Source organism: Poecilia latipinna, unplaced genomic scaffold (assembly GCF_001443285.1).
Source record: "Poecilia latipinna isolate Pla-1442-1.1 unplaced genomic scaffold, P_latipinna-1.0 Scaffold1902, whole genome shotgun sequence".
Taxonomy (NCBI): Eukaryota; Metazoa; Chordata; class Actinopteri; order Cyprinodontiformes; family Poeciliidae; genus Poecilia; species Poecilia latipinna.
In genome coordinates, this window is record NW_015114518.1 from 34382 (window position 1) to 57536 (window position 23155).

The 23155-nt window shown below is 40.2% G+C and overlaps 1 protein-coding gene across 2 annotated transcripts in view; it reads left to right on the forward strand.

The window, feature by feature from the left end:
- tlcd4b (TLC domain containing 4b) overlaps positions 1–20954 on the forward strand; it is a 28346-nt gene extending 7392 nt beyond the window's left edge. For both annotated transcript variants that reach the window (XM_015015319.1, XM_015015320.1), the window contains exons 2-7: positions 4126–4278; positions 8232–8321; positions 14313–14371; positions 15726–15820; positions 15906–15979; positions 16339–20954. In XM_015015319.1, the coding sequence (XP_014870805.1) occupies positions 4133–4278; positions 8232–8321; positions 14313–14371; positions 15726–15820; positions 15906–15979; positions 16339–16669 (795 nt within the window). In that variant the 5' untranslated portion in view covers positions 4126–4132 and the 3' untranslated portion in view covers positions 16670–20954. The remainder of the gene's footprint in view (positions 1–4125; positions 4279–8231; positions 8322–14312; positions 14372–15725; positions 15821–15905; positions 15980–16338) is intronic.
- Positions 20955–23155: the final 2201 nt, after the last annotated feature.

Below are 23155 nucleotides of genomic sequence, written 5' to 3' on the forward strand. Positions count from 1 at the left end.
AGTAACCTTTGTCTTGCACAATGTAATCTGTCAGCAGTAATTAGCGTTTGCATAACTCGCATAATTCTTTGGATTTAGTCAGAAGTTCAGGGTATTTAGCAGGTGACAGTCCAGACTGGCGCTGACGCAGGATCTCGCAACAGATAATAACACCGGACGCAGGCGAAAGCTCATAATTAGCCTCCACCTGTAGTAACCTGTACTTTTCTGCTAACTTTACAGCCTCTTCTGCTTCCTGCTTTGTTTTTGTTCATTTGGAGTTTTACTTTACAACAAACCCAAGAACAGAAAGCAGAAAAAAAAACACCATTCAGATGATGAGGATTTTGTTCGATAAATAAATGTCAAAATGAAAAAAGTTGGAAGCGGTGTCTTTATATCCATTGGTTAACACAAGTTAAGGACTGCTGTTTTTTTGGTGTTTTTGGGAAGCAGAGCTGAGAGGAAGTCGACTTGACGCGTCTGGCGAATCAATAGTTTTGTTCTTGAACATAAGCAGCTGTAGAAAACTGATGAGGGCACGGTGTCAGTGTTAGGGAGCAGAGGATCAATAACCTCCACCACTATCCTTTCAAAAACATCAAAGTTCACAAGAACAAGCCATCTCCTCTCAGTGCATCTTTGGTGTTTGTCTTAATTTTGCAAAGACAAACATTCGATTTGTTGACCTCAGTGAAGGGAACCAGATTTCCCCAAAGGAGTCAGCGTGCTGATAAGCAAAAACTCTGTGGTGTGTGCAGTTCATGTGGGAGACTGTTCACTTGCAGAGTGATCAAAATCAAATTAACTCATCGCAGAGAGAACTTTTTTTCCTTTGTTTAACCCAAACGGTTAACTTTATGACAAAAAAAAAAAATATTGAGCCCAGTAGAAGTCGCCTTTCATCCGAGCTGTTCACCGATTGTTACCAAAGAAGGATGAAAGTGTTTTAAATGACCCATTTGGTGTCAGCAGTTTCAGTATTGTTGGCATGAAAGTGGCCTCAAATATCAGGCAGCTGCTGCTGAGAATATTGCAGGTCACAATACTTGGAGTGCACCGATTTCAGTTTTCTGCACGGATGTTTAAAAAGCCAATACCGATTAAAAAAATAAAAAATTATTTATTTTTTGTTATCAGCCCATGTATACCATATATATAATTAGGCAAAATGATTAAATGTACTCATTTCATGCTGTTTAACTGTACTACATATAAACCGTTGCACTAAAGAAGTTTTATTTAATAAAAAAGTTTTGTTTATTAGTATTACCCAGAACTCTGTATTATGTAGCGAACTGATCGATCTGCACCAATTTTCATAATTTTGAGTGATCAGTCAATGATTACATCGACTGATCGCTATTAGAGCTGCACAATTTGTCAAATCACAATATATACAATATCATAATTGCAAAATTGCTTGCATGCAATATCTCTCAGGATGCTTTAATGAAGGCGCCATACGTTCACACTCTGCATGTGAACGACGTACTTGGCCTGTTGGATGATCTCCAACTGTTCTTGATGTCAACACCTCATGTATATTTATAGTGACCGGGTTACTGAAGCTGATGGAGAACCGTGTAGACCCAGAGGGAGAAAAGTGTGGTTTGACACAGTAGTATCATACTTCCATATTTGTTTAAAATTTGTAAATTAAAAAAATTCTTATATTTAGCCCAAAGGGAAATTAAATGTCATTAACATCCAAAGAGTTGTCCTACGATGATAATCCATAGTAAAATGTCCTGGATGACACCAGTTGCAAGCTAGTACTGCTAATCCACCTAATTTGCTTTTGCTTCTCCCCCTTACATCTCTGTCTGGCCGTGTTGAGATGCTAATTGGCTGCTCTCAGTTGTAAAAATCAGAACTTGTTGCCATGGTTGTACATCATAACAACTGCACATCAGTAAAAAAAAAAAAATAACAAAAGGAAAAATTATTCCAGCTGCACAACATACAAAACCAGAGGGAATAAATGTCCCAAAATGCAATGCTCCAACAAAAAAAAGGCGACGAAAAGTCTACAAAAAGAGTAAATTAAAGCTAATGTTGATTCAGAGATACTCCAACATGTATTCTAAAATAATAGTTCAATAAGCAAAGCTAACCATTGCAGCAGTCTTTTAGTTTAACATTATTTTATTTTATGGCTGTAAATACTGACTTGGCGCATTGGGAATGTTTTTAAATCTGTGTTTAAAGTGTATTTAATGCTTGGCCCTCAGCAAAATTCTGCCTTATGATGTGAGCCAAAGTCAAAGTCTCAGCTTCAATGTAAAAGCATGACCTACCTGCACGATTTCAACCCAAATCATTTGTAAATCTAACATTTGGAGAAAGCACTTGTGGGAAAACCCGCACGATTGGATACCATTGCGGTTGTCTAAATGCTAACAGAGCTAGCACAGGCTAAAAACGGCTCTATCGACACACAAGACAGGAATCTGATCCATTTTCCAACCACAACCCAGCAAGCTCGACGGTAATTCCAGCATCCTTTGGCATATTTATTGTTGGTAGATATATACTCTCACAGTGTGTTTCAGAGATTGTTTGCCTTTTGTAACTCTACTCTTTACATACATTAGAGCCGAGGTAAAGCATACCGACTAAGCAGTGTTTCACAACAAATGGTACGAAAGAAGTATACATGAGTATCAGTGAGTACCATGTTTTTTTTTTCTGTCTTTGGGGATTTGGGGTGAGGTGAATGACTTGAAGCTGTTCCAGCTGTACAAATTTAATTTAGGGTCTTATTAGCACCGATACTCCATTTTGAAAGAAATTTGCTGACAAATAGCCACCAAAGGAGGTAAAAATTATACATTGCCTTGTAAGTCTTCATACCTCTTGACATTTTTCACATTTTGTATAAATTACAGCCACAGACTTGGATGTTTGTATGTAGATCTATAAAGTAAGATGTTCAAGTGCATTTAGAATCATCTTTTGTTGCAAGCTGCAGGAGTAGACCTAAACCGACTCAGTGTAATTAGAGACTGAAATATTGACCCATTCTTATTTGCAAAATATTAGCAATTTTCAAATTTAGAATTTTATTTTACATTAGCTGTTCTACTTCCAATTGCACTGAATGAACAAATTTAAAGTTGTGGTGTTTTTTCACTCGTTTGACTAAGCCTGCAAAGCTACTGGTGTATGTAAGAGTTCTGTACTGGTGCAGAGCTACCAAATAAATTTGTAGTTATGCTTGTGTTTTAGAACAAGGACCATTTTATGTCAACATTGTTTTTCTGTATTGGATCGGTATCGGCCAATATTGGACCTCAGATATCTGTATCGGTATCGGACACAGTGGATTGGTACATCCCTACTCTGATGACAGCTGAATTTCGACTCAGAGTAAAGTACGAATAAAGCAAGCCAAATATTTCTGGAGTCTTAATTGTGAAAAGTTTCTCTATTCTGCTCCTCTCTGTGTTTTAAAAGCCTTTTTAATTGTAATATGGCTAAATGTCTGAGCCATATGAACACTTTTTAGCAAGGTGTTGTAATGCTCAGCTGATTTAAATTTATTTTTTTTAAAGCAGACTGTAGGAATAATGAGCAGCATTGTTGAAGTAAACTCTTGTTTTGCAAACTGCTTGCGCCTCATAAGCTTCATCACCCATTGCTTCATTTTAAAAAAAAAAATCCTCTTTTCTTTCTATGCAGAGTCTTTGTTTTCTTCTCAGGGATTGTTTTTTTGGCGGGTTCCCGGTAATCCGCTTGCAGAATATGCATAATGGAGACCTTTTATTCCAAATTCGGCTCCTGTGCTGCCTACTGTGTTCAGACTCGTTTTCCTATAGGTTGTCAGTCCTTTCCTTCTGTCTCCCTTTACTCTGCTGTTTGTTTCGTCTGTGAAGCGAGGCTCGGCTAAAGCTCGCCTGTCACTTGCATTAGACGGCGTTTGTTCTCAGTTTATCTATTTTTCCCTCTGTCTCTTTCCTCTTCCTGTTTGGTTTGGTGGACTTGATGAACACGCAGCCTCCCACCGCCACTGTCACATCGGTTTCCTCTGCCGCCGTTGCCGCCGTCCAGGATGACTGACAGTGATCGACCCAACCTGTCCGTGTGGATCACTCACTCCGTGTCCCTGTCCCTTCCTGCCCCCCCCCTCCCTGTTGTGTTTAGGTGAGTGATGGAGACGAGAGAGTTGAGCGTGGTGGCTGGCAGCTTCGTGGGCTTCCAGTTTCTCTTCTCGGTGGCCAGTCCGCGGCTCTCGCTGGCCGTCGCTACGGGTTACAAACAGCTACCTCCCACCAAGCTCACCGAATGGAACTCCAGGTGCGTGGAAACGAAAACTGCTAACCTTACACCGTGAACATATTTATTTTTTGCCTCCCATTCATGTCTGTCCACTTTGGCGTAACAATAAATAATGCTACGCCAATTAATCACATGAAGAATTAAAGCGAGCTCAGTAATTTCCATCTGCTTGATTTATTGTCTTTCTCTTTTTTTCTGTTTCTACCAAAAAACTGGATAATGAAAGGCTTCAGTCTGGTGTTTTGGTCTCAACTAGCACCATTTTTGAAGGATAATTTTGTTTTCAGAGACTTCATAATTTATTTAATTTGTCGTTTCCGTTTTGTTTATTTATTCTGGAAAATTAAAATGTCTTCCAGTTCCTGTGTCAAATGTTCATCAGAATTTAAAGTTATTTGATTTTTGAGAATGTGTTCTTGCGTTATTATTTCATCACCATTATATTACTGTAAAATGATCTCAAAACAACAATATTGTCGTTTATTGCAATAATTTCTGGGATAATTTATTGTCCAACAAAATTTGTTATCGTGACCAAACTGCAGTTGGAAAATACAATATAAATAAGGTGTCAAGTTTTTTTTATTAGATTTTTTTGAATTTTTGAGATTCATTGAATTTTAAGTGAGAACCTGTTAAGAAAAAAAAACATATTTTTGTTTTATGTTTTTTGCTTACAGACTAGCCATTTCCTGTCTAAGGTAATTCAGTATTGCCAAAGCTACTAATATTTTTGAAATCCCAGAATTGCCTGATTAATTGATACAGACTATTCACAGTAAAACAGTAACAGTAAAAAAAAAGTAATAATTTCTGAAAAGCACACTCAGTGGTGTTTGTACTTGTGTTTAAGTAAATGAGCATAATGTTCAGGCATCTGCAAGTCGTACACAAGGCTGAATCAGATTTTTGATGATCCACAAACCACTTCCTGATACCTTTTGATCACACAAGGAAGCAATATGTTTGTGTTTCCTCAATGTTGACACAGGCCTCATGTCCGTCCTGAATGGTACAATGGCTAGTCACTCCCATGCTGCTTATGCTTTTTTTCATATAGTTGTTTGAACAGATGGACGCTGTAACTTCAGCCATCTGGAAAGTGTGCTGTAGAAGGAACTAAACTTGGGGAGGTTCAAATATCTCTTCCTGATATCTTGGCTGATCTCTTTTTTTTTTTTTCTTTGTTTTTTGGAATGACACACCAGGAAGCGGCGTGTTTAAGGTGCAGCTTTTGAATTCACCGACGGAAGTTCCTCATCAAATTACAAAACCATGACATCAACATCTGGGCTTTCCCAAATGGTTTAAAGGCACAAATAAAGGAATAACAAACGAGAAACATTTAATCTAACTTAAGGCCAGATGATAAAAGGAAATTAAATCTATTTGTCTTTTTATAGTGTATATATGCATCTGGTTTCAAATTTATCTGAACCAAAGGAGGATGTATGATCATCTGGTTCAGCAATAATGCAGTTATAGATACTACAATTTAGTAGAATTGTAACTTTGAGTAAAAATATCTGTGAAACGTCTTTAGCGTGTAGCAGGCAAGTCACTTGTAGGTTCCATATTGTCGTTCTAAGTTTCCACATCGTATAAGTCTGTGCTACCTGACTGTCAGGGCGCTAACAGATGTGACCCAAATCCGATTTTCTTTGTGCCGATATTCAACTTTTTCATGGCAGTCTGAACGGCTCAATTCAATTTTTTTCACCTCCAAAAATCTGATTTGTGTCACTTCCATATGCGGTACTAAGTGAAATGAATACATGACAGTTTTCAAAGCGTCTTCAGTGTGAACCGTCACGTCAAATCTTATCCAATGTTTACGTTGTTGATTTGAGACATCCTTCATGATTCTCACCCAGAAGAAGCCTGATGTGGTAAATCCAGACATAAACTATGACTAAAATGTATAATTATAAAATGATGAAAGAAGTTTGTGTCAGTGAAGCGCATCACATCACAGTCTCACCACTCTGGGCTTTGACTACACCAAACTGACTTCTCTACAGAAGTTGCAGTCAGTGCTCCACTAAAGGCCGTTACTAGTAGTTGTGGTTTTCTTAGCTTCCTTCATCTTGTGATGATACTGTCAGCTCCCATCGCTGAATAAACGTTAAAATCGATCCACAGGGGGCAGCCATTTTTACTTCCATAAACCGTACGATGCTGTGTAACATCTACGTTCTTCTTCTGCGCTTGTTTTGGGATCATAAACTGGTCACAGAGAAGTTGGATTTCAGCAAAAAGTAGCTTATTCTTTTCAAACTGTAGCTCTCTCTGAATACCTTGAAATCTGCTAATGTTTCCAGTCAGCCAATCAAACTGCTGCTTCCTCCCAACAGAGAGTTTACATACAGCAGTCGCAAGGGGCAAACATTTATGCCAAGTCCTCACTGTATAGCGTTACAGTGAAAGGACATCCTCACCAAACTGACCCTGAGTGTTGCTGATATTGACGCTGCCATGAGCCGGGTCCCGTGGTGATCGAAGCAAACTCATCGTCCTGCACACGTGCGCCGCAGTGGGAGGCTTAATGTTTCAAGTGGAAACCCCATGGTTTGGGTTCAGAGGGCAACCGTTTGTTGTGCAACGTCTTTTTTTCTAGCCCCCGCTGACGCCGATGCGTGCGTCCTCTCGGCCCGCTGGTTTGCTGTCTGCCCCGCTCCCTTTCATTTGCCCAGCCGCGTCTGGCATCAGCTTTGTTTGACCCTAGGAGAATGAACGGAGTGCGTCGGCCAAGTAGTCCCAAACAAGTTGGAGGCAAAGCATCTACTAATGGGTTTGCTTCAGAGTGCTTCGCCATTGCATAAGACCCAGCTCCGAGTGTGTCAGTGTTGGTTGCGTAAGAGTGACTTAAGTGCAAGGAGACAAGTGTGAAAGTATCTCCAAAGAGGAAGAACAGAATGTTTTAGTAAAGTTAAGAAAAGTACTGAGTTTTCAATCAACAAAAGGATCCACATGTCTTCCTGTTTTCACATTTTATGATGATACTGCCATAAACGTCACTGTATTTTATTGGGATTTTATGACAGATCAGTGTTTATTTGTATTTAGCACTGTACAGAGAGATAAACAACATAAAAGTAAACTGCTGTAGACAGAAACCCTTAATCTAATGGTTTAAATTAGAGCTGTAAACAGTTATATTAGTAATTGAATAATCTATCAATTATTCTGATTTGTAATTGAATATGAAAACATTTTATAATTTAAAATACAATTCGATTCAAACATCACTTTTAGTCTGACATTTAGTCCCAATTTCACGGCCTTAAATTACAAAAGCATATTTCTTCTAAGCCATATTTGATTTATACAGCATTTTTTATAACAACTGAAGGTGACATAGTTTCTTGATCGTGCTATGAAATGACTCTGTGTGTCTGGAAAATGCATAATACTACCTCTGTAAATAAAAAATTGACAGAATGTGCCAAATTTATTTATTTTTTTGCTTTGTTTGATTAATTGTCAGAATAATCTATAGTGTTATCAAGTACTAAAGTAATTGTTAGTTGCAAACCTGATCCAACTATAACACTGATAGTGGACGATGTTAAAACGTGTTTGAAAGGCACCACAGGCCGCTGCTCTTCTATCAGCACTCAGAAGCCACATGGTTCGCTGACTGTAGAGTCAGCTTGGGCCAGCGCCTGCAGCCTGTGGACGGTCCCAGAGACTGAACAGTGATAGTACAAGAACTGTGATCCTGTTAACGGGGAGATAAGAGCTGCTGGCTCTCAGGAGTTCTTCTTCTGTGACCCAGATAACCACTCCAAAGGTCAGAGGAGAGGCTCTCTCAGGCCTAATTTAACACACACGCGTAATTTAAATGTCCCCGTAGGCACAAATTGCTATTCATCAAGTCAAACTAAAGCTTCCTCATTATGTGGATGAAACTCGTTGTGGTCATCTTGACGTAATATGATCCTGTGTGTGTGTGTGTTGTCAATCCCCAGGTTGGTGTCCACTGTGCACGCCTTGATCGTGGGGCTGTTCTGTTTGTACATCCTGTGGTTCGACGACGCCGTCAACGCCAACCCCGTCTGGTAAGGCTTCTGGAAATTCCTCGGCCTCGTTATTTTAAAATGCAGCTGAAGCACAAATCCTGTCGGGACGGGATGTGGGAAGGAAAAGGGAACGATTTCTTTCGCTTTCACTTATCAGACTGGCAGGGGATCAACAATCTGAACCTGAAAAACGGTGGAGGATAGTCTGAGCTGAAATGTAATACCTTCTGCACTGACAAAGATGGCGTTCATTTCTTTTAGACAGAGAGAGAAGAGGAGAGAGCAGATCTAACATGTCATAGGTGTCTCCAGTGGGTTGTAGATTCACTGGATTTGGCCTTTTATTCTCCTGTCTGTTTCTTCCCCTCTCTCTTCTGCAACTTTTTTCCCCCCACTTGAACAAATTATTATCCTCCCAGCCCCATTCTCTTTTCTTTTTCTTATATCAGTCTCTTGAGTTTTTGATTTCTCTTATCTTAGCATTCTTGCAGCACTCCTTCATTCCTTTTTCTCATTTCTAGAGTCTGTTTCACTTCCTCCAGCTGTCCTTTAGACATAAACCCAACCCTAAAGATTCCTTTCCATAGCCGTGGAACGGCAGCCTCCCTCATCCAGCCCCGATCAGCGTCCTGCTTCCAGCTGCCCGGTGCAGCCCATGTCTCTGGCTGAAGGCACACCTCTCTTGTGTTCGTCCCCTTCACTGATGGAGCAGAGGAGTGAAAGTGGGGATCAGGTTGAAGTGGGGGACGTGGGGTTATGAGTAAGGAGAAAAGATGGAGGCACCGCTCTCCTCTGTCCTCCTTGTTGCAGAGTTTCTGTTCAGGTTCTACGTGGTTCATCCCACCAATGGACTGTCCTGTTGCACAATTCACTTTACTTTGTTTCAGTAACTGACTTTGTCCTTTTTATTTCTTCCACTGCCTTGCAAAAGTATTCACACACAGTAAATAAGGAAACATTTTGTCACATGACCTTAAATTTAAATGTGTTTTTTTGGGGGGGAGTTTAAGAGGTTAACACGGTTTTGCTCCCTTTTTTTTGTTTTTGTTTTTGTGAAAGAGCTCAAGCTCAGTCAAACTGGACTGAGAGCCTCAAGATGTCATTACAGTTTACATCTGTACTTTGTCCCATTCTAACATATTCTTGTACTTTCATCTAAACCAGGAATGCACCGATTGCAGTTTTCTGCCCAATCTTTAAAAAGCCTGACTGGCCGATTCCGGCTGATACAATTTTTCTTTGTTTTTGTTTTTTTTTTTGTCTGAAAAGTTGCAAAGTATAGTGACAAAGTTGCTAAGTTGGCAACAGCGGGGTGACTTGTGTTATCCATTCGTGCAGTCATGACCTGGTGGACGGTTCTCTGTCAACCTTCTTACACAAAAGGAGACAGTGACTGATTTCCAGACGTTTTTACAGACGTAGTGAAGATCAGTAGAAAAGAGCTTTTTCTCATGGAAGTATCGACTGATAGCCAAAAATGACAGAAATCTGTCCTGATTTATCAGTACACTCCTAGCCAGCATATTGACTATTTAGTTCAGAGGTCAGAAGGGCTTACTACCATCACCCTGATCTTTAGTTCCTTCCACAAATTCTCTAGATTAAAGTGAATAATTTCTTCTCCAAACCACTAATGTTCCTTTCACTCAGAAGAAACATGTTTGTGAAAACAGAAGTTACTTTAAAGCTGGATCTCTCAGGTGTGTAAGTCATGTTGAGCATAGCTGAAAATACCTTCACAAGGCACTGTGAATATATTTGTTTATTCCTTCACTCCTCTTTTCTCAGCTCATCCTTTCCACCCACTAGAACTAACCCGATCCACCGCATGATCCTAATGGGTTTAAGGCTAACCTCCTGGCCGCTCCGCCGTACTGCATGCATGAACTCTCCAGTCAGTCCGATTGTGTCGCAGCTTTAAGACGCCGTCTTCTGCCGGCTTCAGAGGCCAGAGCCAAACTGTTCGAAACCCACATTGTTTTGTTGCCGGCTCAGGCTCTTATCATAATTCGTCCAGTAAACACTCAGCAACTCTGATAGCCTCGCCTGGGCTGCCTTTCTTGATTGGCTTATCTGGACTTGAATGCAGTAGGTGTGTGTGGCATGGTGGGCTTCAGGGTTAAAGACGTTGGACCACATGTAAGCTTTCAAAAGTTATGGAGACTCAGCTGTTGGAACCTCTCCAGAGAAATTTCTAGGAATTGAATTGAGATGTTGTTGTGTGTGTTGCTTAGCAGCGGCGAAGCTGATGGCATTGCCAACAATCCGCAGCAGCTACCAAAATAATTGAACCCGATCAGTAGATTATTTAAACCTAATGTCACATCTGAGTTCCCACTCTGTCTGCAGACAGTCTCCACATGTTCTGATGGTGTTGGAGTCCAGAATATGTTGTGCAGCCATGTATTGGTGGCACGCCTTACCCATTTCAAGTTGCTTTTTTAAGCCGATCCCCGACTAAAGTTAAGTTTACACAGCAGGCAAATGCAACCCAAATCCATCTTTTTGTCTGCCTTTTTGCTCAAATCCAACCCATATCTGACTTCTCCATGACAGCCTGAATGACTCGATTCAGATCATTTGACCCCCAAAATATCCGATCTGCTCCACGCCCATATACAATGCTAAATCGAATGCGTACCCAAAGTGTCTGCAATCTGAACGGTCATGTCCCATTTTGTCCGGCTTTCATGTTCGGATTTATGCCCAGACGTAAATAATGGCTGAAAATTATAATTATAATTTGCTACGTCATAACAAGTTATAATTTGTTCTGACTATCTCACACGTTTCTGAGTGAGATAGTTAAATAACCTCACTTTTTCAGTTTCACTCTAAAACCACCATATTGCACCGCTGATAAATGTGTGGTTATGTTTGTACCACCAACCTGAGTGTCCAATGAGACTGAACCCAGTGGTGTGGAGGCAGAGCTGCTGCTCCTCTGGATCAGGAGTCAGTAGGTATGGTTCTGGCTTCTGATCAGGATGCCTCCTGAAAACTTCCCTTTAGGATGTTTTTTGTCCCACAAGGAGAAGACTCCTGGGAAGACATCGTATAAATCCGCTCTGGCATGGGAAGAACTTGGGATCCCCCAGAATGAGCTGGGGGGTATAACAGGCGGCTACGCCTAGATCTAATATAAGAACGCAGTCTTTCTGACATATAGTCTGATACACTAATTGAGTTTTGTAGAAACCTAATCAATATTTAAAAACAACAGTACATCTGTTTATAAGATGGTTCCCTACACTTTGGTTTACTTCCAGAACTGTTTCTTGTCTAGGATGCACATTCATTCTACTCATGCATAACTGCCTGCAAAAGTAGCTCAAGCTTTCCAATATGTGCATCTGGAATTGTCAGAAATATGTCTGAGCCCTGCAGATCATACGCGCAGTATGAACACAGAAAACATGTTGTAGGAACGTAAGGTTCTTTGAGACGAGGCTGCATATAAGGTATCCATGTCTGCTGTATTCCAGTCAGTTATTCATATATTGAATTAGGAACGCCGGTTTACTGTACATTTGATTAACTGGAGCTGAATCACATTGATGTGATTATGGAAAAGACTTTGGACTCTGTGGCGGCAGCAGCAGCCTGCAGGACTCCTGATTGTTTCACCACCGATCAGGTTGGGTTCTGTTCAACCTGATATTTGCTCGATGCGTCTAAGTGTAACTGCAGTAAGGCGATACAGCAGATTGGTTAACAGGAGGAGCTCAGGGTTGAAACGGCCGTTAATGGAATGTGAGGAAGAGAGAAAATGCTGAATGATTCAATATCTGCAACCAAAATAGGCTAAAACTGCATATTATGGTGCAGGGAAAGTAACCGTTCATGCTTTGTGCCTACTATAGTGGGCAGCTATCCAAAACATTAAGACACTGTGTTTAATGTTGATTGTAAGTACGCAGTGCACTGCCACCTACTGGCCAACTAATGTAAACACATAAAAAACATCTTAAAACCCACATAGTTGGTAGTAACATAATGAACTGCAATCACCGCAATATCAGTTTGAGCAGAAAAGCTGCAAAGGACTTATTTTATGTTGTATTAGCATTATGCATGTTTTAAGTGTAATGCATTCACATTTTGAAAATCAATGATGTATTGAGAAAGTTGGATGGATTCTAATTGCTCCTAACGCAACACTCAACTCCATTAGGAGCAATTAGAATCCATCCAACTTTCTCAATTTTTCCAAAGTTTGTGAAGACTGATGGGACATTGTGTAATGGCAAAGAAAAAACGGTGTCTGGACAATGAGAGTTAATCGCAGCTGTTACTCCAAATTTCAGCGAGACTGAAATTTGCAAAACATTGTCCTCATCTCTTACAGTTGTAGTTAGCCGTCAGTCTAAGGACTGTACACATGGAAATGACAGCGGTAAATTTTTGTAAACGGTTAACAAAATAAACACTGAAAGCACTGTAGTAGGCATGCCGGGCCAATCGGTGGCGCTGTGACACTGCCACAGAATGACACAAAAAACAAACACCGGATGCGGAATAGAGAGAGAAAGAGAGGTCGAACTGCGTTATCTTTTAATTAAAAAAGAAACAAAACAACTCGGTGTAAAGATGAAGCATTCATTTTAAAATGTATCCACTCTGGGACCTGCTTTCAAAAATGATCATTTTTGGTCTCCCAAAAAGCTGGATCCTTGTGGACGCAGTCAAGACAAAAAGAAGCCATTGCAGACCTAAAATGGTCTTTGTGTGAACGGGACCTAAAATATCAGAGACCTAGAAAACAATATTTTATTAGTCCTTCTATAGAATGACACATTAATAGGCAAAAACATTGGGAGCAACAACTACCAACGAAGGACCAAAGGAATTTATAGAATTTTGAAGTTTTACATTTATGTTGGGAAGAATATGCAATTCCTTTAAAGTGGAGGTCATCTATCAATTATATTTTTCCCATTACGTTTTTTCTTAAATATCCTGTCAAGTCCTGTCCCCACCTTCGCAGGTTTTTAGCTGAAAATCCAGCCAGTCTGAGCCAACAGAATAGTTACCACCCACAACTGACTAATTTGGCCACTAAACACACAGTTCACGCTCAGTTTTCTAGCTAATGCGCTCTCTCAACTAATAAATATGATTGCTTAATAAGCTCTGGGCCTATGGCCGGAATATGATTCCTAGTATTAGTGCAGCTACTTGTACTAACATGCTATAAATATGTTTGTGACGCACTGATTACAATTATACCTCCCAGTTTATTTTTGTGCAGTACCAGTCACCAGGTACTGCACAGTGTATGAAGATTTAAAACAAGAACTGAATAAGTGGTTAGTGGTCACTAATGGTCACTGCCAACTGGCAGATGCAGGGACGGCGCAAATTAAGGCATCAACTATAAATCTATTAGTCCATCTTTTCTGTCACTGTTACTGGTGTATAAAAAACCCGAGTTAAAATAAACGACACTTGGCCTGGTGGAGAGGGCGGGGGGTTAGAAGAGCCTGGTGGCCCGCCAGGCTTGTAATAAACACCTTGAAGTGTGAACTTTTTTTAAAAAAAAATTTTCAGCACATGTGCAGCAACATGAGGTCCTGTTAGAGGAACCGTCAGGCAGCCATGTGCCACACGATACCTGCGACTGATACCATCACATGTAAACTGAAGCAAAGGCATCTCCTCCATTGTTGCTGTGAATTTACGTTATTCACAGACACTTAAAATCCTCCAGAGCCGGATCATAACGAGAACGTCTCTCCTTGTCCCAAACGTACTGCTCTTTACGATTGTCCCATCAACATGTCGGTTTTAACTAAGCTGTAGCTCCACACGGATAAGATATGATCTTGAATGACCACCAAGCATGAATGATAATGATTCTGTTCCAGATCGTCTGTTAGTTCATCTTCAGATATATGCTGTGCGTTTTTGATCCGAGCGCTAAGCTGCCCATATGAGTCAGCAGATCCCCCTACTGGTTTGCTGACATTGATTGTAATAACGTCCCAGCTGTGCTGCATGTACCTTTACACTTTGTTTGCTGTTCCACAGGGGTGATCCTAATCTGGTCAAACTAAATGTAGCCATAACCTGTGGCTACCTCCTCTATGGTAAGCGCCTTCCTCGACCTCTGTTGATCATTTACCTTTGCGCCCGACGTGGCAGTCATTATTTTGTTAGTTTCCTTATCAATACTTTTGCAACTTGCCCTCTTGTAGCATGTGTAGCTATCCTTTGAACCTTTTGTCACGTGACAACCAGATAGGTGGTTTTTCTTATTTTTTTTCTTATAAACACAAATAAGAAGAAGTGTGGCATGTATGAATCCAAAGTCCCTCCACCACATAATTTTAGACACACTTTATCTTTTTTTTTTTTTTTTAACTGCTCAGCAATAAATTTAACAAGCAGTATTTTAATGAAACTTAATCAGATTTTTATTTTATTTACTTATTTTCTTCGGTTTAAAAACTAAAGTTTTGAGTGTCAACAAGAAAGGAATGAGTCAGTCTTTCCTTTGAATAAAATCTTGCTGTAATTGAGTAAGTTTAATGAATGTACTTGCCTAAATCTGTTTGTCAGTAAAACTTGTTGGACGTTTGTTCTGCCTGCTTTTGTGAGATTATAATGGAAGAAAAAAAAAATCTTCATATCTCATCGAAGCATGTTGGGGGATACAATACACAACGATGTTGTGCCAAACAATTTCAGTACAACATTGTTGTTTGACACAACATTGTACCGAACAATTTCTGTTGTAAGAAGACCGAACATTTCTATGAAACTTTCAGCCTAAAAATGACAAACTGTCCATCTGAATCAAATCCCTGTTCTGGAACGCCATCATTATACCATTCTTAAATCGAGGTGAGGGAGGCCACATGATATTCTACCAAGGGCTGCTGATGTCCTGGGAGCCGCACTTTGAACACCCCTCCTGTAAGAGAGGAAGTTATTGAGGCTGATGTGGAGGTTCATCCTCATAACCCTCAACATTCATCCAGAGATGCAATAGAATGGTCAAGGTATAATCATGTGTTAGAATGGCCTAGTCAAAGTCGAAACCTAAATCTAATCTAATGATTAGAGCTTCAGTTCTTTTGAAAAAGAAAATAACCAAAAAAATGACATCTCTAACAGAAGTTAAGACAAACAGCAGTAGTGTTATGTTTTGCGTCAGAGGGACTAAATATAAAATACATTATTTTAATTTATTTATTTGCAATAAATTAAATTAAAAAACCACAACAAAATAATTTACAGTTTTTGTCTGTACTGTGACAAAATGTATGTTTGTTGCCTTTGTTATACCCAGATAAATAATAACTACACATTGTACGCTAGTTAACAACCCAAACATCTATTGAGCTATTTACAATTCAATATTGAGGCATTTTTTCAACCTCTGAATGTCCTTTTGATCATAACCTCAATAGTTCTTCCACCTTCACCTCTGCTCCTCAGACCTTTTCCTGCTAGCATGTAACTGGAGCACAATGGGGGACAGCTTTTTCGTCTGCCACCACTTGGCGGCGCTGTATGCCTATGGATATGTGTTGGTGAGTATGCCGTTCCCAGGAGGAGAAAAGCAGATTAAACTCTTTCCGTGTTTCTCCTACTAATGCATCCATCTGGCTTTCGCAGACACGAGGGGTTCTTCCTTATTTCGCCAATTTCCGTCTCATTTCAGAGCTGTCCACGCCGTTCGTGAATCAAAGGTGAGACGGCCGCATTTCGGGCAAATCCCTACAAATTTACCTACAGAGTCTTGAACTTTTCCTAATTTATGGTTAATTGAAACCACAAGCTTCAGTGCTTTATACTTACCCATTTTTTTTCCAAGAGCAGTGATGTTTTTGTAGCACTATGATTCATAACTTTACCAATCATAGCGCCAATCGTATGTTACAACCATAACTAAAGTTTCCTGCAATAGAAGTACCAAATAATTCTTATTGTCACTTTTATCTTTGTCACAATAGCTCCACAAAATATCACAATAAAAGTATCACCTACCCCTAATCTGTGACGCAGCGGTGTTCAAGACGTCAACCCCTCTGCCTCCTCTGTCCCTCAGGTGGTTCTACGAGGTGTTAAAGTACCCCCGGTCACACCGGATGGTGGTGCTGAACGGCGTCGCCATGGCGGTGGTGTTCTTCGCCGTCCGCATCGCCGTCATGCCGTCCTACTGGGCGAGCGTCTTCGCCACATTCGGCACGCCCGAGTTCGAGCGGCTGGGCCTGGGAGCGCAGGTGGCCTGGATCACGTCGTGCATCGCCCTGGACATCCTCAACACCATCTGGATGTACAAGATCGCCCGCGGCTGCTACAAAGTCCTGACGGGCAGAGGCGGGCGGAAGGTCAAGGCCGATGCGGACGAGAAGCACGCGAACAACCACACGGACTAACGCAGGGACAAAGAACCCTCGACCGCATGATGGACGCGTGGAGCGGAGGCGTTCCCAGCCGGCCCGCCCCTCGGTCTCGGAGTCCTCAGGTTTTGACGAGGAGAGCACTCTTTGACTCACGCAAGCACCAGCGATCCCAACCTCACTGGGGTTTTTTTTTTGTCTCCCCTTCTCCCCCAGTGAGCGTGATTACTCTACTGCTGGGAGGTAGCTTTTTTGGTTGCAGACAACAAATTAGAGTTCACAAGCACACTTTTAGCACCATCTGTCACTCCCATCTCTCTCCGTTTCACCCCCAGCCTCCTCTTCAGCGCTCAACTTCAGCCAAAGCCTAATCCTCTGAAGTGCCTGTGGAAAAACAGGAAAGCAATAATAGTGGAGGTATAACAAAGTTGAGGTTTCTTCTCTTCCTTCCCTCTTCCCCCTTCCCATCATCGCCACCTCCATCCCTCCCTCCAATGAACAGCTGGGAGCTCATTTCCTGTCCACGGCGGAGGAGATGTGGTCAACCTACAGGGCTCTTGTCTTAAATCCATCAAACCTCAGAACAAGAGACAGAAAAAAAACACCAGGATGCCTCTCCCAGTTTTTACCTGCTGTGGCCTCCTTATAAGTAGCGCCTCTCTGCGTCACCAGCCATGCTTCTCCATCCAAATCTCATTTAAGAACTTGACACTCTCCAAGATTTTTGTTTTGTTTTGTTTTTTGCTGCTACGCTAGTATCATTAGCTGTGACGGTACAACATCCATTACAACCCTCTGCCTCAGCTGGAATGTTTTTGTTCTACCTCTCCCCCCTGCCTTACAGACTTTGTAAATAATCATGATTTACTCAGAAGCGTAGTTTTTTTTTTTTTTTTAAACTAAGGAGAGAGTTTATCTGTGAAGACCGTGACATCGTAATCTCCGAGGAACGTCCCATTTCTTCGGTTTCGGGGGTCATCCCGGTCCATCCACCAAAACGTAACGCCATTGCTCCGTGTTCTCAGGGCCTCGCAAAAGTTTTCAGACCCCCATTTTGTTGCGATTCAACTAGGAACCTCAATGTCTTTAATTGGGATTTTATGTGCTTGATCGACATAAAAAGAAAATGTGTAAAAATTCAGTCGGATAGGGAAAATGAAATTAGGAATTTCACTTTTTTTACGTATAAACATCTAAAAAGTGTGATGTGCGTGTCATGTTATTGCAGTTCCAACTGCAGGTCTTTGTGGGCTACTTCTAAATTGAAAATACTCTATAAATCTATTCCAGATCTCTAATGGAATTTTGTGTGAGCCATTCAAACACATTTGTTTCCCCCCAACAATATTTAATTTAAGTATTTTTGACTTGAAGGAATTTGCTACCAGTTCCCAAGAATTTATTTAAGGTAATCTGAACACAAAGCACTTCATATCATCTCTCCACATTTATGAGCCAATATGTGTTGGTCTATCATTAAATAAAGTCATTCTGTAGTTGGGAGAGTCTTTAGGAAGAGGGCTGTGAACACTTTTGCGAGGCACTACAGGCTAATCCTGAGATCTGGTACCTAATCAGTGAAAGCATCGCTGATTATTTGACAGAATGTCAGCAGTAGAGTTGCTTGAAATCTCTCTTTGTTATTTTTTGTTTGATGTTTTCCCTCCCGCTCTCTGTCCATGACTCAGATTGATTTGGAAACGCCGTGCTGCTGGAAGCGGCCCGGCAGCCTGCATGCCCAGTTTTTCCCGTATAAACTGTAGATATTCATTGTAGAGCATGGTAAGACTGACATATTTCTGTGATGCCTTCGTGAACTGTCAAGGTAGATGAACACCATCTAATTATTGATTGCATTAATCTAATCGTGGGCTGGGCGGGCGTGGGGTAGGGGAAGGGGTTGTCTTCCAAAATGTCCCCCCTCCCCACCCTTCTCCACCTCCTTCAACACAGAGCATAGTCAAAGCATGAACTTCTTGTACTTTTGAGGATTTCTCCTCGCTGTGCATGTTACAGTATTTACACGTTCAGCATCTATGCAGGTGCCTTCTGCATAGCGGTAAACTCTCTTAATTGTTAACACATCTTCTATATGCCAGTTGCCAGTACTTGTATTTTGTTTCATTTATTTATTTATTTTTTTTTACAGATACAGAGAGATTTCTTTGTAAGGTTTGCTAATAACCACGACCTGGCAGACAGAAACATGGGATCTCTCCGATTTAGTTTCACAAGAAGAAGACCGGGATCGACATCATCACTCTTGGTCCGAGCCAAGGCTTCCTGTAAAGCACAAACATTAACCAAATGTACCCTTAGACTGAATGTTTCTAACGTGCATTACTGTGGTAGAGTAGTTCATGAAGTGAACACAAGAGGGAGCAGTGAGATCATCAAATCAAGCTTGTGTGAGATGAGATTTGTTACTCCAGTTGTTCAGTCTTTTATAGCAAGTTCCATCTCATTATCTGAACTTAGACTTTTTTTATTTTATCTTTTTAAGTTTGTCTTTAAGTTTAAAAGAAAAAATATGAAGTCAGAATTAAGAGAAGTAATCTCAAAATCCAATATGGTTCCCTTCCATGTAAAACTTAGGGATGGTTGAAGTAAAGAAAAAGATATTTATTAGAACTTTTAAGTTTTTGTATGTTAAGTTAGTTTCATGCACACACGTGCGCACACACACACACACACACACAGATAGTGACATAAAAGCGCCTTTTGTAAGGGCATTATTTGAAAGTTCAAAATACAGAGAAATGTAGTACTAAACGCACAATATGATTGTTTTATTTTTTCTTGTCAACAGTTTATTATTTTTCAACTCACATTTTTGGTAAATTAAAAATTTACCTGTCCTAACAATAAAATGAATGTTCATAGCAAAATACAACAATTCTTTCAAAATAAATTCTCCAGGTTATGGCAGAATATACAGCTCACACTATTTTCTTTTATTTGCTTTTCTTTCTTCTGTTTTTTCTTTTCTTTTTCTTTTGCACACCTGGAAATGTGCACCACTATCAGCTATTCATGTTAGAACTAGAGACTCTGTCACGTCGTGTTTGGGTGAGCAGTCGCAGTGACACAGCTCCGTAGCTAAACTGGATTTTCATTATTTAAAAACTAACAAATGATAACAGGATCCCAGGGTTAAACTGTCTTATATTCACAGTTGGCAATAAGCATAAACAGCAGCCTCTGTGCATATTATTAGACCTCAACCTTAACTGTGAGATTTCCCAAAAATGACCAATGGGTTTTTTTTTAGTCCAACATGATCAATGCAACTGGACTATTTAAAAGAATAAAAAGCACTTTCTGCTGTAACGTGTACAGCTTCCAATATCCTGCCAAGTCAGCAGCCAGCCCCAATAAAAAAATAGTTTCCTTTCTTATGTGTTTAAAAAAAATTCTCTTGCCAACTTCTTTGGATCTCTGATTGTTATTAGCTTGTAAAGCTAATAGCATTTAGAACAGTCGCCATGAATCATCAGCGCGTTAACACTTTGACACCAGGGCACAGTTGAGTCGAGTGTGATATTATTTCTAGATCCAAGTGGCAGCAACATGTAGCCAGCAGCTCTTGCTTCAGGCTCACTACTGTTTATTTTTCTCCATTTCATTTCATTTCCGTTCCTTCAACTCCATTTTGCAAATACTGATACCAAACTCTGCTCTGGGTAAAGGGCAACCCGGGTAGCAGTTGAGCATTAGGCTCACATTTTCGTTAGTCGTTTTCAAACCTATGTCGACTTTATTTGCTCTTTATTGACACTAAAAGAATTGATATAACCTGTTTGGTTCATTCAAACATTCACAGCACTACTCAACTTCACACATTGTAAAAGCCGCCTGTGTAAACGTGGATGTATGGGTAGTTTTGGCCGTCTGTGATGGTCTGGTTGTATTTTTCACTGTGGAAATCTAAAGCACACTCCCTATCTCTGGGATGTCCCTTATTTCTGTCTGCCACTTACAGAGGAGGGGCTACAGTCTCTTGTGCCTTTTTTTACACAAACAGTGGATGTTAGTCGGATTCGGATAAGCATGATTATGTCCTGGTGTATGTGCCGTGTGTATATTTTTCTAAACCCGCCTGCACAATAATTATCCGGTCGAGTATCCTAACCCAAAGCTGATCCCTCGTAGGGAGCCCCCGCTATTTTTTGTGACAATTTATTGGCGGGGCTTACCAATGTGAATGCTGGGATGTGTTACTTAGTGACATTAGGGCGATTTCAGATGATAGTGGCAATCAGAATATTCCTGCCTGTAGGGATTTACGGAACAACTTGCATCTCATTTATTTGGTCTGTTGGAAAAATCAGATTTTCTGAGAGTGACTGGGCCGAGATGAATCATCCGATAATTTTTCTGGATCTTCTTTAGTTTAGACAGAGGCTGCTCTTTGACGCAGCAGCACTCATCGCACAAAGTGAGGAGTAAACCACCTAATCATCTGCATAGAGGAGGACTTTGACAATTGATTAAAATGGGATTTTATTTTGGCCTCTCACGCTGGGCTTTGTACAAAAAAAAACCCTGAATGTGACAGTGAATTAATGTGGCGTCTGATTATGACTTGTAATCAGCACCATCAGGTTGGAACAACCACCATGGCCTCGGATTAGCGAGGAGACAGCTGCTCGTTTGACGAATGAATTACAGTATTTAAACACAAACGTATAACTGAAAATGTATATGAATCATGTAAAACCTTGAGCTGATCGAAATGATTGACTTCTTAGGTGCAGCTTATAACAAAGTTATTACTTTGAGGCGACTATTAGTTTTGTTTTCTTTTTATTCTCTGATGTCAACTGTGATGAAGTGTACACAATGAAAGCTGATTAATTGAACATCTCAAGGATGGCAGCGTTTGTTCGATAGTGGAGACTGAATGTAAAAAGTAATAATAATAATCAGATGTCTTGCCTGGATTTTTTTTTTTTCTTTTCCAGTGAATAACTTTGTCAGTGTGGCTTTCCTTCCTCTTCGTTTCATCTTTTAATGCGATGCAATCGGTACGACCTTCTTACTTTTCTCGATTTTAATGTGAAATGGCCTACACTACGAAAAGGCCCACTAGGTCACTGAGTTTTACCACATGACTCAGACCTTTGTTCTCTACAATGACCACTACTAATTATCTTGTAATTGTAGTGATAAAACGCTGAGAATTACTTGAAAGTGTTGTTCTTCAATAAAGATGAACACGAAAAGTTGATGGAAGACTAGTCTTTCCTTCAGTTTAAAGACCAGAAAAAGATTTGGTTGGTTTTGTTTTGTTTTGTTTTGTTTTTCTTGGGTGTTTTTGAAGAAGACGACAGCAGGAAGCAGTTGGACGATCGTGGTGCAGCTTGATAGACGCATTTAAGAACACTCGGCCTCAAGGACTGGAGTTTAAGAGCAAAGCATATGCATTTGTTAGAATGACCTAGTCAAAGTACATACCTAAATTCAACAAAGAATTTGAAGCAATACTTGAAAACTGATTCTATCATCCAGTCTGACAGGGTTTGAACTTTTTAGTCAGAAGACGTGAATAACTGGTGGAGATATACCCCAAAGAACCTCCAGGGGTAAGTGCAGCGAAATTAATGCCACAATTTTGAAAGCCTTGTATCATTTTCATTCAAGTGCTATGGGGCTCCATTTGTAAAGTTATGCAGAAAAAAAAATTAACAGCAACTATTTTTGGTTTATTTAGTCTCGTGGACAAAAAATTAGGGTGTTGATTTTTACAAAGTCAAATTTTCACCATGTTTTTCATATATTTGTAAATGTCAGAGTTTCAGACTAAACGTGTAATTCACAAGCTAAATATTTAGCTTTCAAATTACATATTTATTTGGCAAACTAAATATCTTAGTATATACTAAGTAAGTATATACTTACTTAGTTTAAAAAGTAAGTATATACTTTTCAAACTAAATATATAGCTTGCTAGCCAAAGTTTTAGAGTGCTAACGTAATAGTTTGGAAAATAAATGTTTGGAAATTACTAATCATTTCTTTTCTCAGGGTAAATAAACCAAAAATATTGCTGTTATTTTTTTTAATGTGTAACTTTACATATTACACCCTATATGCTGCTCGTTTGTGTTACTCTGGCGCAAAAAAGTTTAACCAGAACTCAGCGAAGTCTTGAGGAAACTTGAAAATACTTCTAGAGCACAATCCATCTGACTGAAAAACTAACTTCAGTGTGGTCCAGAGATGCTTCTTGCTGATAAAATGCATTATGAAACAAAAACAGAAAGAGTTGGGGAGGGGGGGGGATAAAACACACCACTTAAAGCCAAATCCCTCTTCAGCATTCTGAAGAGACCCAGTCATTCGTCAAGCTCTGGCCAAGGCAGCGTTACCCAGACCTGCTACTGAAAGCTGGCACCGCTCCCGCCTTTTACTTCAGTTTTGGCGAGAAAGAATGTCACTTTGGAAACGGAGACCCAAACACGCAAAACGAGATGAAACGTTAAAGTAAGCGAATTACCTACAAAAGGTCTGAAAATGAGT